Raw genomic sequence first — 14,279 nt, 5'->3', positions numbered from 1 at the left:
ATGCAAGATGAGAACTGTGAGTCAGGTACAAACTTGGCAGAAATAAAATGTAAGAATAAAATGGACTATAAGCTGAATAACGTGGGAAAGTACCCACATAGCAGGCATGCATTTGATCATCTATCATCAGTTGAGGGGCAAGTTAGAAATGGTAGATACAGTAGAAAGAGCACAAGTTAGTTTTGGGCCAAATATATGTGCTGTTTGAGTCTGTAGTTTTCTTTTCTAAAAAAGAGGGAATGATCACATTTACCTTGCAGATTGTAGGATTAAAGCTAACATATGTCAGATATTTAGCATACATTAGACACATTTTTTTAAAAGTTACATAATGTTATCTTTTTGAATTAGGTTTTATAGGCTAAAAAAGTCTATTTTAACTGGCTGGGAAAGTGTTAAAACAAATTACACCATTCCATTCAATGCAGCAATATTTCTTCATGCTTATGGTGTGCTGTATCTGATGATAAAAGCACGAATAAGAGGATTTGCATTTCTATCTTGGAAATACACAATATCCATAGGCAAAGAGACAAAAGAAAAGGCATTTCATTTGAGAGGCATAGGTCAGTGGTGAGATCTACATATTCTCTTGATACTCTGGAATAGATTGGGTGGGGAAGGCAAGATACCTGTTCTTAGGAAGTAACTGTCTTACTTTGGTTCTATATTATATGTGGTTCTACACTGTCAAAGAGGACATTGAAGCTGGTGATACGGTTTGGCTCTGTGTTCTGACTCAAATCTCATGTCACATTGTAATCCCCATAATCCCCACGTGTTGAGGGAGGGATCTGGTGGGAGGTGATTGGATCATGGGGGCAGTTTCCCCCATGCTGCTCTCATGATAGTGAGTGAATTCTCACGAGATCTGATGGTTTTATGAGTGTGTGGCAGTTTTTCCTTTTCTCTTTCTCTCTCCTGCCGCCTAATGAAGAAGGCACTTGCTTCTCCTTCTCCTTACGCCATGATTGTAAGTTTCCTGAGGTTTCCCCAGTCATGCGGAACTGTGAGTGAATTAAAATTCTTTCCTTTATAAATGACCCAGTCTCTGGTATTTCTTTATAGTAGTGTGAAAATGGACTAGTACACTTGGTGACATCAAAACTCCCAGCATCATTCAAGATTTATTGTTTCTTGAACAAGATGAATGATTGACTGAAGTGCCTCAAGTTCTGTAGTTTGCATGTGGGATGAGTCAAAAGGGGGTGAGAATGTTAACAAGGGGCATGACCCATGGGAATTTGCTGGGCATATCCTCAGTCACAGAGCAACGAGGGGAAAGTACAGGCAAAAGGTGTAAGCTGAACCAGCCACAACCTGTGGAGAAGAATGAGATGGGATGATGTTTGCTTGACTGCTAACTTGATAATAAATAATGTTAGCCTTTGGCTTCATTTTGCCTGAATAAAGGGAGTTCTACCACAAAGTGGGTAGGATTGTGTCCCCTCAAAATATAGTTTAAGTCCTAATCCCTCTACCTGTGAATATGACCTTGTTTGGAAATAGGATCTTTGCAGATGTAGTCAAATTAAGATGAGGTTGTACTGGCTTAGGATGGGCCCTAATTCAGTGACTGCTCTCTTTAAAAGAAGAGGGAAATTTGGATACATACATGGATGATAAAGAGAAGAATGTGAAGATGGAGGCAGAGAGTTGAGTGATTTGTCTACAAGTCGAGGAATGTCAAAGTTTGCTGGCAACCACCAGAAGCTGAGAGAGAGGCGTGAAACAGATTTTCCCTGAGAGTCCCGAAATGAACCAAATCTGCTGACATCTTGATTTTGGACGTCTGTCCCCCAGAACCATGGGAGAATAAACTCCTGCTATTTAAACCACTCAGTCTGTGCTAATTTCTTATGGCAGCCCCAGGAAACAAATTCACACCACTAAATGAAAATAGATCCCTGTCTATCAATATCAATATCAATCAATAAATATCAATATCAACACCAATATTTATATACAGGGATGATAATGACCTTAGTTTTCCAGTTCTTAATAGCATACTGAATAATTGTGCATGATTGCATTTCAGGTATGTAAAATAATAATTGTTTGTTCACTTATTTTCTTCCAATCACCATTTTCTCCTTCTCCTTTTTTTTTTTTTTGGTTTTAGATCATTATAGGTTTTACAATGGACTCTCTTGTTGCAGCAAACACCAAATTTTGCTTTGATCTTTTTCAAGAGATAAGCAAAGATGATCATCATAAAAACGTATTTTTCTCTCCCCTGAGCCTCTCAGCTGCCCTTGGTATGGTCCGCTTGGGGGCTAGAAATGACAGTGCACATCAGATTGATGAGGTACGTGTCTACTGGGGTGCTACACAGGGTCCTAAACTCTGGGTCCACACTCAAAGTCAGATGCTAATCCCACTCAGGCAAGCCAAGGTGCTTATTGCACCCTGGGCTTGGTTGGAACCCATCCCGGTCTCTGAGTCTTTATTTGTATTTTCCCCACCTTACTTCCTCTTCGATCCTACCATTCTTAAAATCTCACTTAAACTTCTACCTTCTTTAGGGTGCTCCCCAACCTCATGTCTGGCAGCTTTTCTCATTCATCTCTATCTTTATCTCTGTATGCATGTCTGTCACTCTTTTACTCTATAATTACTAATACCAATATTGCCAGCAATTTTCAGTATGTGTATATGTCTTCTCTCTCACTCATTTCATTAAATAAATATTTATTAAGCACCATAAATGGTTTAATTGGCTAGACGGCTTGGTGTCCTCCTGGACTCTTTCTCTCTCACTTTATACCACCTTTGTTAGCAAATTCTGTTGGCTTTTCTTTTGAAATATATCCATAATCCAGGCACTTCTCCAAGTCTCCTTGAGGTCTGAACCACACCATCTTTTCTCACCTGGATACTGCAACAACTTCCGGATGGGTTTTCCTGCTCCCACTGGCAATCTATCCTTTGCACAGCAGCCCAAGAGACCCTTTTAAAACCTGAGCCAGATAATATTTCTCATCTGTTCCAAAACCTGGATTTCTCATTTCACTTATGATAGAAGTTCAAGTCTTTACTTGAACTTAACTTAATGGAATAAGAAAGTAGTACATCAAATCTAAGTAGATGAATAAAGCAGAATGACCCCAGAAACACATTCTGTCTTAATCCATAAATTCTCCTGCTCCATGTTCAGGGGAAACAGCCTGATTTGTGCTCACAAGGACTTGTGCCACAAGGATCTGGAGATCTGAATCCCAGATAAGCCCTGTGACTCCATCTCTCACTTTCATCCCTCCTCACTGTACCTGTCACACTGGCCTCCTGGCTTCCTTGGGTAAGCCATGCCCATCCTCTCTTGGGGCTTTTCTCTGGGTCCCTTTGCCTGATGGCTCTTTCCCCTGGTAACTGACCTCAGCTCGCTTTCTTCTTCAAGACTTTGGTCAGTGTTTATCTCCTCTACGGGGCTTACTTCGACCTCCTAATCTAGTGCTGTATCCTGACCTCCAACCCCTAAGGGATACTTTTTTCATGTGGCATTTTCTACTGTCTAACATACTGCATACAGTAATTAATTACTATGTGTCTTGATTTTTGTATGCCTCCTCCACTAGAATATAATCTCCTAGAGGGCAGGGATTTTTGTCCTATAACAGTACTTGGCTTAGAGTAGGCACCTAATAAACATTTCTAGAATAAATAAATGAAGGTGATAAGAACAAACCCCCAAATAAACTACAAGTTCCCGTGGTTGGCCTTATAATTCCTCGGATGTAGCACATAGTGCAGGGGTTATGCACAAATCAGGCTGTTTCCCCTGAACATGGAGCAGTAGAATTTATGGATTAAGACAGAATGTGTTTCTGGGGTCATTCTGCTTTATTTATCTGCTTAGATTTGATGTATTATTTTCTTATTCCATTAGCAAAACTTAGCTTCAGAGTGTGGTTTGCATCTTGCAGGGCAGAATTCAGATGTTCTTTCTTAGGCACTTGAGGGCACCTGCTGACCAACTGGGTCTGAGCAGTGCAGGATGTGACACCTGTCTCCTACCTTTCTACCAGACTCTGGATAACTTGTCTTTTGCTGTCCTCACTCCCTTGATTCATGTGAAACTCTAGATCAGCACTGTCCAACACAAACATAATGAGAACCACATACTAATTTAAAAATTCTTAGTAGCTACATTACAAAAGTAAAAAGAAACAGGTGGGACCAATTTTAATAATACTTTTTAAACCTAGTATATGCAAAACATCATATCCACATATAATCAATGTAAAAATTTTAATGAACTTTTTTTTATACTATATTCAAAATCTGGCATGTTAATTTGCACTTACAGTCAATTCAGATTGGGTATCTATGAAATGCTCCATAGCTACATTTAACTAGTGGATACCTCTATATTCTTTTAGTTTGGTTTTATTTATTCATAAATGTTCTCCCAGGGTAGCAGTTGGTACTTCTCCTCCATTCCACCTCCCAGCCAAAGGACAGAAGCACCCACTTTCCTTTAAACTGTTGTTGATTTTTTTGTTTGACTATGTAATCGTTGCCATTGTCTCACTATGAAAATGTTTCTGAAGTTATTCAGGCTTCCCTCTGTTCATACTGTCTGAAAGACCCCATCCCATTATCATGCAGGTACTACACTTCAACGAACTTTCCCAGGATGAAAGCAAAGAACCTGACCCCTGTCTGAAAAGCAACAAACAAAAAGTGCCGGCTGACAGCTCTCTGGAAGGGGAGAAGAAAACGACAGAGTCTCTGGATCAGCAGGTGAACCGCCACCATAGTAAACTCTTGCCCTTCTTATTTATAAACTGCTCATTCTGACTGTAGGATATTAGGTGATAGTTGCTTATCCCCAAACATTAGACTCTGGATACCATCAATAGCAATATCCTCATGTGGTCTGTGATTCCTTTCTGAGTATGGATCTCAGATGTCCTCGGCTATGAGCTAGTTTCCTAAAGAGTAGGATCTCGTATCTTCTGCTTATGATAAAGAAACCTAGATCATCACTGTGTCACTCATCTGCTTCTACAGGCCACAGGGCCCCAACATAGAGCATAGTCAAAAATAAAGGTGGTAAGGAGTAGGGTCAGCTGTGGAATTCTTACCGTCTCCCTCCACCTCTGCTTGTTCCATTTTGTGCTGAAATCTGCACTGACAGACAAAACTTTTATTGGGTGCCTCATGCCAGGAGGAGGAAACATATTCTCCAGGGTATGCATCCCCCTACCTTAGAAAGTTTAAAAGGAGGATAGAGAGATGATTGTCTTTCTTTTTTTTTTTTTTTCTGAGATGGAGTCTCGCTCTGTTGCCAGGCTGGAGTGCAGTGGCGCGATCTTGGCTCACTGCAACCTCTGCCTCCTGGGTTCAAACGCTTCTCCTGCCTCAGCCTCCAGAGTAGCTGGGATTACAGGCATGAGCCACCGTGTCTGGCCTCTTTTAAATATAAAGAAAATCCGGGTGTGTCAGTCCGAAATATAGTGAGCATTGCTGAGTTCCCCAGATGTGTTTTTCCTGGATGATCTTGATAAAGATGTGGGAGCCATAATCTTCCACTGGGCCCGCTTCTCACCCTCCATTCCTCTGCTCTTCCCAGCTCACTTCCCCTGCATGGTAACAGAGACAACTGACATCTTACTAAGAAGCTCTATCTTGCTTCTGTACAAAACACGCATCCTTTAGTTGTGTTTAGCTCTTCTGATAGACACAGTGAAGGTCACATTTTGTTTCTGCTTTCCTTAGGCTGAGTCCTTAAACAATGAGAGTGGACTCGTCAGCTGCTACTTTGGGCAGCTTCTCTCCAAATTAGACAGGATCAAGACTGATTACACACTGAGTGTTGCCAACAGGCTTTATGGAGAGCAGGAATTCCCAATCTGTCAGGTGAGTTGCACACAAATGGTGACAAAAGCTACCATGTAGCATATTATTTAAAAATCAGGGAGTAGCTGGGTTACTCACCTGCCATCTAGAACACAACCTCTTTGATAGGATGATGCGCTGTGGACTGGTGAGGTGTCCAGGACCTCCTTCTTTCAGTCCCACACTTTTGTTCTCTTCCCAGTGTTCAACGTGAGCATTGTGGGTGGAATAGAGTGGGTGAAAAAGGGTTGTGTGAGTAATGGAGACTTAGGAGCATGTGTGGGCTTGGTAATGGCATCCTCTCCTACTGTCTTCCCCAGTCAAGGTGCCTGGTTGCTGCGCTTTTCTCTCCCTTATCTGTTGGGTGCCCCCAAGACGTTTCTGTGGAATCTCCTTTTGTGCCAGGATCATGCTACCCCTGCAATCGTGTTCACTATGCTCTTTCGAGAGTGGGGTAGTGGGGGAGTGGAGAAGATTGCATTTTGGCATTTGGAGCTGAAAGGCACAAGACTTGTCTCTGTGGCTAAACAGCTTTGTACCTAGAGCAAGCTGTGTCTCCATCTGGGCTTCAGTTTCCTCTCGAATTACTAGAAGGAGCCATGTACTAAACAATAAATGTGGGGGATATGACCAATGGTCAAGACGTGACATGGCTAGTTAGTGAGGGATTAGCCAGGGGTCCGGTGGCCTCCTTTGGCCAAAATAAGTGTGCTCTCTTGCAATGAAAGTAAGATTTTTTCATGCTAGATTTTTAAAAACTAGCTTTTTTTTTTAATGACCTGTAAATTCACATATTAAACAATTCACCATTAAAAGTATACAAACCAATGGGTTTGGTATATTACATTACTGATTTTTTTAAATTATGGTAAAATACATATAAAATTTACCATTTTAACCATGTTTATGTGTACATTTCAGTAGCATTACTTACATTCACAATGTTGTGTAACCATCACCTTATCTATTTCTAAAACTTTGTTTTTCATCACTCTAAACAGAAACTCTGCAACCATTAAGCGGGGGTTTAATTCTTATAAACAGAAGCATTTTCCAGCCAAGTCTCTCAAGTTACTTGATATTTACCTTGTGATGGGTTGTTGAAATAAAACAACACAGATGGGTTGTTGAAATAAAACGATATCCAGTAGGAAAGCCTTGTCCTGTTGTAACTATAGACTGTTCATGAATAATGTTCAATATCCTCATTTGCAACTACAAAAACTGAAATGTCTCTGGCTAGTTTAAGACTGGGGATGACTAGAAACTGTCAGGCCTGTCCCTACAATGTGAAAATGACCAGGCTCATCTTTCTTGGAAGACTTCTCAGGAGAGCCTTACTCCTATGAGCATCGCTGCCTGATTTTATTGCACTATTTCCCTTTTATTCCAATTGAACAGGAATACTTAGATGGTGTGATTCAGTTTTACCACACGACAATTGAAAGTGTTGATTTCAGAAAAAACACTGAAAAATCCAGACAAGAGATTAACTTCTGGGTTGAATGTCAATCTCAAGGTAAGAAAGTCAAAAGCACGGGAGCTGGTATTGGTTTCCATTTAAAAGAAAATTGGTCTGCCTAGCTTTGCAGATTGCTGGTCTACTGGGGGCCAGAGGTTCACATATGTGGACTGTGTTCAAAGCATGGTTTGCAGAATGAGACACCATCTCACACCAGTCAGAATGACTATTATTAAAAACTTAAAAAACAACAGATTCTGTCAAGGCTTCAGATAAAGGGGAACACTTACACATTGTTGGTGGGAATGTAAATGAGCCATTGTGGAAAGCGTTTGGAAATTTCTCAAAGAAGTTAAAACAGAGCTATCATTCGACCCAGCAATCCCATTACTGGGTATATATCCAAAGAAATATATATCATTCTACCAAAAAGACATATGCACTCATATGTTCATCACCACAGTATTCATAATAGCAAAGACATGGAATTAACCTAAGTGTCCATCAGTAGTGGGTTGCGTAAAGACAATGTGGTACGTATATACCATGGAATACTGCACAGCCTTAAAAAAGAATGAAATCATGTCGTTTGCAGTAACGTGGATGGAAATGGAGGCCATAATCCTATGAATTAACACAGGAACAGAAAGGCAAACTGTGTGTTCTCACTTACAAGTGGGAGCTAAACATTGAGGACACACAGGCATAAATATGGGAAGGAACAATGGACCCTCCAGATACTAACTGGGGGCAGGGAGGGAGAGAGGAATGGGTTGAAAAACTACTTATTGGGTACTATGTCTACTGTCTGTGAACAACATGCCCATGTCACAAACCTGCACATGTACTCCCTGTATCTAAAATAAAAGTTGAAATTAAAAAACAAAACAAAACAAAACAAAAAAGCATGGTCTGAACAGCATCAAACAGTTAAACGGCTTGGATATTGCTGTTATTTATTATTGCAGTTTTGGTCTCTGGCCTCGCTGGCTCTGGGTGGGAAAGAGAGGAGGACACCAGCCTCATTAGGGCTGATCTTCTCGGTGAGGTTTACAGAATGCTGCCTTCTGCCGGTGCCTGTGTGAATTCGAAAAACAGAATAAATTCTTCCCTCCAGGCACAAAGTTAGTGACTTGAAGGGTCAGGTCAGGCTGCTGGACACAGATTAGACCCCTTTTTGATCACTGTTGTTGGGCTGGGGAAGATGTTTGTGTGCAGTGAAAAGTTTGGAGTGCATGAGAGAGCACAGGTAGTGCACTGCGTCTGCTGCCTTCAGTGAGACCATGACCCCAGGCATTTGCATGCATTTTGAGTGGCTGGAGGCTGGGAAATGATAGTTGACTTATTTTAGGCTGTCCTTGGTACTAGAGCGACACTTTCAGTTCCTCCTTTCCATGTGGTGGCTCTCTCTCCCTGTCTCCTCTTTTTCTCACACTGACTTAGGGATGGGATACCCCTGCCTGGCCTTTCCTTGAGAGAAGTCTGTAAATTCCAAAATTATGGCTTCTTCTTTCTTTCATATGCCACAAAAATGACCATTCTTTCAAGGCTCTACTGAGCTGTCAAAAGGAAAGCAATTCATTAACGAAGTTCATATTAAGGCCTGAATGTGTACTTTCCCCTTAGTGAGTTAACTCCTCCAGAGTATGTTAAATGTAGACGATGTCAACCTAATCTATTATTATGGGATTTAAGTGGAGCTCTTCTTGAGATGGAAGATCTTTTCTTCTTAAGTCATCTGCAGACATTCAAGTAACTGGCGATTTGGTTGTTTGAGGTAGAAAAGGGTGTGTCATGAAGATGGGCCATTGCCTGCTAGCCTGGGGCTTTTCAAGTTGGGCTTAGGGCCGTATTATTGTGGAAGGAGCCCCAGAGCTGAGCTTAAAGGTGGAACGCCTGAGGACTCATTCCCGCCAGTCTTACTGCTTCTTGGCTGTGTGACCAGCTCTCCCTGGATGCAATTGATTCTTCTATGAAGAAGGGATAACGATACCTCCTTATAGTGGTATGGATCAATTAATTGATTAATGTGGGATGGAATGAGAAAGAGCATGTAAAAGTATCTATAAAATAGGTTTCATATCATGGCCTAGCACATTTATGTGTATTTTTATTTATATGTAAGCGTATATCTTATGCTGTGTTGAGTGCTTGAGACAGGAAGTTTATATTGTCGTTCTTTGTTCTCAAGGGAGCTTATCATATTGTCAGATGACTAACTATATAATTTGAAAGATAAACCATAGTATAAGATGTCTACTGACAAGTTCCAAACACAAGCAATATAGGGACTCAAAGGAGATTCCTTCTGTTACAGTGCTGTGATTGGACCCCCTGCAAGGTCGAGTGGAGCGTTTCTCCCCTGCCCTATCACCGCCTCTCTTACCTCCAGCCAGGACTGTGAATTAATCTTCTTGGGTTAGTTCTTGAATGAGACACTCCCTAGTCTTGGGGGTGATAAGCTGCATTAAAAAAAATTATCGGCCGGGCACGGTGGCTCACGCCCGTAATCCCAGCACTTTGGGAGGCTGAGACGGGCAGATCACCTGACGACCGGAGTTCAAGACCAGCCTGGCCAACATGGCGAAACCCCATCTCTACTAAAAATAAAAAAATTAGCCAGGCATGGTAGCGTGTGCCTGTAATCCCAGCAACTCTGGAGGCTGAGGCAGGAGAATCGCTTGAGCTGAGAAGGCAGAGGTTGCAGTGAGCAGGGATCACGTCATTGCACTCCAACCTGGGAGACAAGAGTGAAACTCTGTCTCAAAAAAACGAAAATTATCTATACAAATACTTTTGATGTAATTCATACTCAGGATATTCTCTGGGATCTTTTCTTAGGTAAAATCAAGGAACTCTTCAGCAAGGACACTATTAATGCTGAGACTGTGCTGGTCCTGGTGAATGCTGTTTACTTCAAGGCCAAATGGGAAAATTATTTTGATCATGAAAACACAGTGGATGCACCTTTCTGTCTAAATGAGGTAGTGTATCAGAACTCATGGTTTTCTAGCTATCCAACTCATAATTTGCACTAGGAATGATTTGCAATATGTATACTCAAAAAGTTACAGCTTACATTTACAATAAGAACATTTTTCATTGATAAGAAGCAGTACCTGAATTTCACTGAGTGTTTTTGTGCCAAGTGCTTCCTGCACTGAGTAGTTTTCCATTTGTTATTTCATTTGTTCCCCCAAAGAGCATTATGAGATGGGTGCTATTATGATTTCCACTTAGGATTTGAGACAAAAAATGGAAAGGCTAAGTTAGTTAGCCAGATTCATGCATTAGGATTCAATCTGTGAGCGTTTGCCCCAGAAACCTGTGTCCTAAGCTAGTAGATTTAGAAACGAAGGGTTGGGTCCCAGCCACCCACTTGTCGGCCGGTTAGCTTATTACCAGAGATGCATTTTTCTCTCAGGCACCGAATATTCCCATCTGCAGGTTGACCATCCCTCACCCACCACCTTGAGGTTATTGTGAGATTTAAGGTGCGTGGGGTTGTGCCTTCCCTCTGAAGGAGCAGGTGTTGTTATTTAAGATGGAGATGATTCTCACTTAACGATGGCTGCCCTTGGTGCTGTGGTGGGGTCATCCAGGCCAGCTGGCGTGGGGTGGTGTGAGGCCAAGAGGCTGGGCTGGGGCAGGCCCTACAGTGGGATGGCTGGCAGGGCGTGTTTCTGCTGACTTAACAGTGGAGTTGCCTTGATAGTAAGTTTACCAATAGTCATCTTGGGAGCTGAAGAACTGATTAAAAAACATGGAAAAGGCCAGGTGAGGTGGCTCATGCACGTAATCCCAGCATTTTGGGAGGCTGAGGAGGGAGAATCACTTGAGACTAGGAGTTTGAGACTAACCTGGGCAACACAGGGAGACCCTGTCTCTAAAAAAAAAAAAAAAAAAAAAAAAAAAATAGCCAGGTATGGTGGTCTGTGCCTGTGGCCCCAGCTACTCAGGAAGCTGAGGTGGGAGGATTGCCTGAGCCTGGGAGGGCACCACTGCACTCTAGCCTAGGTGACAGAGCAAGACCCTGCCTCAAAAACAAACAAGCAAACACCGCCCCCCCCCCCCCCCCCCCGCCCCATCACTCCACAACAAAAAAAAGACACTGAAAGATAAAGTGTTGGCAAAGTAAGGGCCACTGATGAGTGGGCAGACTCTTTCAGTCTGGATCCCTGGTATGGCTCAGGACTTCTGTAGGACCTTCTCATCTTTAGGAACCCCTGTCCTCAGTGAAGCTGGGACCATATGAATTTGGGAGCTTCCTATAGCCATCCTGTGACTTCCTACCTTGACCTCTACAGAATGAAAACAAGAGTGTGAAGATGATGACGCAAAAAGGCCTCTACAGAATTGGCTTCATAGAGGAGGTGAAGGCACAGATCCTGGAAATGAGGTACACCAAGGGGAAGCTCAGCATGTTCGTCCTGCTGCCATCTCACTCTAAAGATAACCTGAAGGCTCTGGAAGAGGTAAATCTTCTTTTCCACATCTCTACAAAATATTTAATGATAGATCCTTAGAGAACAACACTGTCTACCATCTACCATCTTGAGGAAATACAGTACCTCAGCTGTCAGACATCAAGGAATGTATAAGAATCTGCATTAGATTAGATTATTTATCCTCATTTGTTTAGAATTAAACAACAAACGCCAGAAATATTGGGACTGGAGTTTCTTCTTTAATCTCATAGCTCTCTGCCACTGTTTTAGCAAACCGAGGAATCTGGGTTCTGAGTAACTTGAGAAGTTTTTAAGCTTTTCCTTTTCTCTGAATATCCTGACTTCTGGCCTCTTACTCATACCATTTTTCTATAGCTCAGTTAAAGAATTAACTGAATCCTGTTTTGGGGAATATGTACCTTGACAGAAGCGTAGAGAATGACACCAGAATTGATTGCTTGCGAGGCAGGAATTAATAAAGGCTGGAGAAGCTCAGCTACAGATTTTGTCCAAGGGGGTAAAGAGATAAAGATAGAAACGGAGAGAAAGTGAGAGAAATACCAATACAGCAGGCAGAGTAATTACAACATCAGTAACAACCATTATTCAGAATTTGCTATGCGCTATCACTGTGTTAAGTACTTTATACACATGATTTCGTTAATGCTTGCAAGAACTTAATCGTATTATCTCTGTTTTATGGAAGAGGAAATTTAACTTCAAAAAATTAGGGCTTGGCCACAGCACCCAACTAATCGACTGAGCTTTGCTGTGCTTTGAACATTTGTCTGTCAAACACCAAAGCACACTGGAACCTGAGTTGTCCCCTAACTCTTTGCAAAGAGGAAAGATATTTGCTTGAAGTTTTAAATGAAATCAGACTATTCTCTGGCTTAGAGAAAGGCCTTGAAGGTCGTCACCCACCACTGAAATGGACTCAGGCACCTTGAAGTAATTGGGGCATTCTTTGTGGTTGCATAATCTGACGCTAAATATTATTTCCTTCCTCTTGTAGCTTGAAAGGAAAATCACCTATGAAAAGATAGTGGCCTGGAGCAGCTCAGAAAACATGTCAGAAGAATCGGTGGTCCTGTCCTTCCCCCGGTTCACCCTGGAAGACAGCTATGATCTCAATTCCATTTTACAAGACATGGGCATTACAGATATCTTTGATGAAACGAGGGCTGATCTTACTGGAATCTCTCCAAGTCCCAATTTGTACTTGTCAAAAATCATCCACAAAACCTTTGTGGAGGTGGATGAAAACGGCACCCAGGCAGCTGCAGCCACTGGGGCTGTTGTCTCGGAAAGGTCACTACCATCTTGGGTGGAGTTTAATGCCAACCACCCTTTTCTCTTTTTCATTAGACACAACAAAACCCAAACCATTCTCTTTTATGGCAGGGTCTGCTCTCCTTAAAAGGGAAGTATTGTCTAGTACTTTGGAGCTGGAGGAAAATATCAATACAATTTTCCCCTGGCATAAGATGGGCATTTGAGTTTTTGGTAATATCTAAAGCATCCCCTTCATCCTCCAGCCATCAGCCTGTGCTTATCTTCATCTTTCCATCACCCTGTAGCTTATTTTCGTCTGAGTCTGTTAGTATTGAAGGGCTATTGTTCTCTACCCTAAACTTTCAAGCGTATACATTCACCCTCTGTGACCTGAAGGTCAACACAATTCAGTACAGTACCTACCTCCTTTTGAAGGAATCCTAAAAGTTCAGGTCGTTAGACCATTTCTAAGAGATAGCAAACTCAGAAGCCACTTTAACATGGGCAGCAAGAGAACATGTTTGACTGGAACGTGTTTGGAAACTCAGCTCTCTTTCTGGGGTAGTTATGATTGTGGTCATCACTGGGCAAGATGCCCTGTTTCTTCCTTTGACAGCTCCTGCATGGAAGATGTCCTGTGAGGTCTTTTCACCTAGGAGAAGGTAGGGCTTGGGTGTATTTAAGTGATAGCTCAAAGACGTATGAATGCCCCAACCAGCACTCCTTTTGCACAGAGCAGGGGAATGATATTTGTCTTGTGATTTTGATACTGACCCAGGAAAGTGGCTAGTGGATTTAGAGGAGGTTTATCTCAGTTTTCCTTGTTGGGTCCCCCAACATTATCATCAAACACTTCCCTCTGTCTCTCCTCCCGCTAGCTCCAAGAATTCCCACCTGTGGCTAGTTCCTCTTACGCACCCAGCACAGGCAGGTGTGGAGAGGAATGCTGCTGCCATTGTGGATGGCTGGCCTCCTTGTGCTCCTCTGTCTGCCTTCTGGCCATGTGGACTTTTGTGTCTTCCCAGAGGTCTCATTCCAGGCCACATGGTGAGAACAGGCTTGAGCCTGGGCATGGTGTCCATAGAAATGCTTGTTGGCTGGGCATGGTGGCTCATGCCTGTAATCCCAGCACTTCTTGGGAGGCCAAGTCAGGTGGATCACTTGAGTCCAGGAGTTCAAGACCAGCCTGGGCAACATATTGAGACCCTGACTCTACAAAAAATACAGAAATTAGCTGGGTGTGGTGGCGTGCA

The 14,279-nt window shown here is 42.3% G+C and overlaps 1 protein-coding gene across 2 annotated transcripts; it reads left to right on the top strand.

Annotated features, from left to right (window-relative positions):
- The first annotated feature begins 2,140 nt into the window (after window positions 1-2,140).
- On the top strand, window positions 2,141-13,563 carry SERPINB12 (serpin family B member 12). 2 transcript variants are annotated; one of them, XM_037988047.2, is made up of 7 exons: window positions 2,141-2,308; window positions 4,609-4,683; window positions 5,722-5,862; window positions 7,243-7,360; window positions 10,145-10,287; window positions 11,611-11,778; window positions 12,767-13,563. In XM_037988047.2, exons 1-7 carry the CDS (start codon window positions 2,141-2,143, stop codon window positions 13,169-13,171), a joined length of 1,218 nt encoding a protein of 405 aa, XP_037843975.1. In that variant the 3' UTR covers window positions 13,172-13,563. The 2 variants fall into 2 exon arrangements, with proteins under 2 accessions (XP_037843975.1, XP_008012051.2); XM_008013860.3 differs by having other exon boundaries at window positions 4,609-4,743.
- Window positions 13,564-14,279: the final 716 nt, after the last annotated feature.

This window comes from Chlorocebus sabaeus, chromosome 18 (assembly GCF_047675955.1).
Source record: "Chlorocebus sabaeus isolate Y175 chromosome 18, mChlSab1.0.hap1, whole genome shotgun sequence".
NCBI classification, from domain to species: Eukaryota; Metazoa; Chordata; class Mammalia; order Primates; family Cercopithecidae; genus Chlorocebus; species Chlorocebus sabaeus.
The sequence above is the reverse complement of the archived record's forward strand: the minus strand, read 5'-3'. Positions and strand labels throughout refer to the sequence as shown.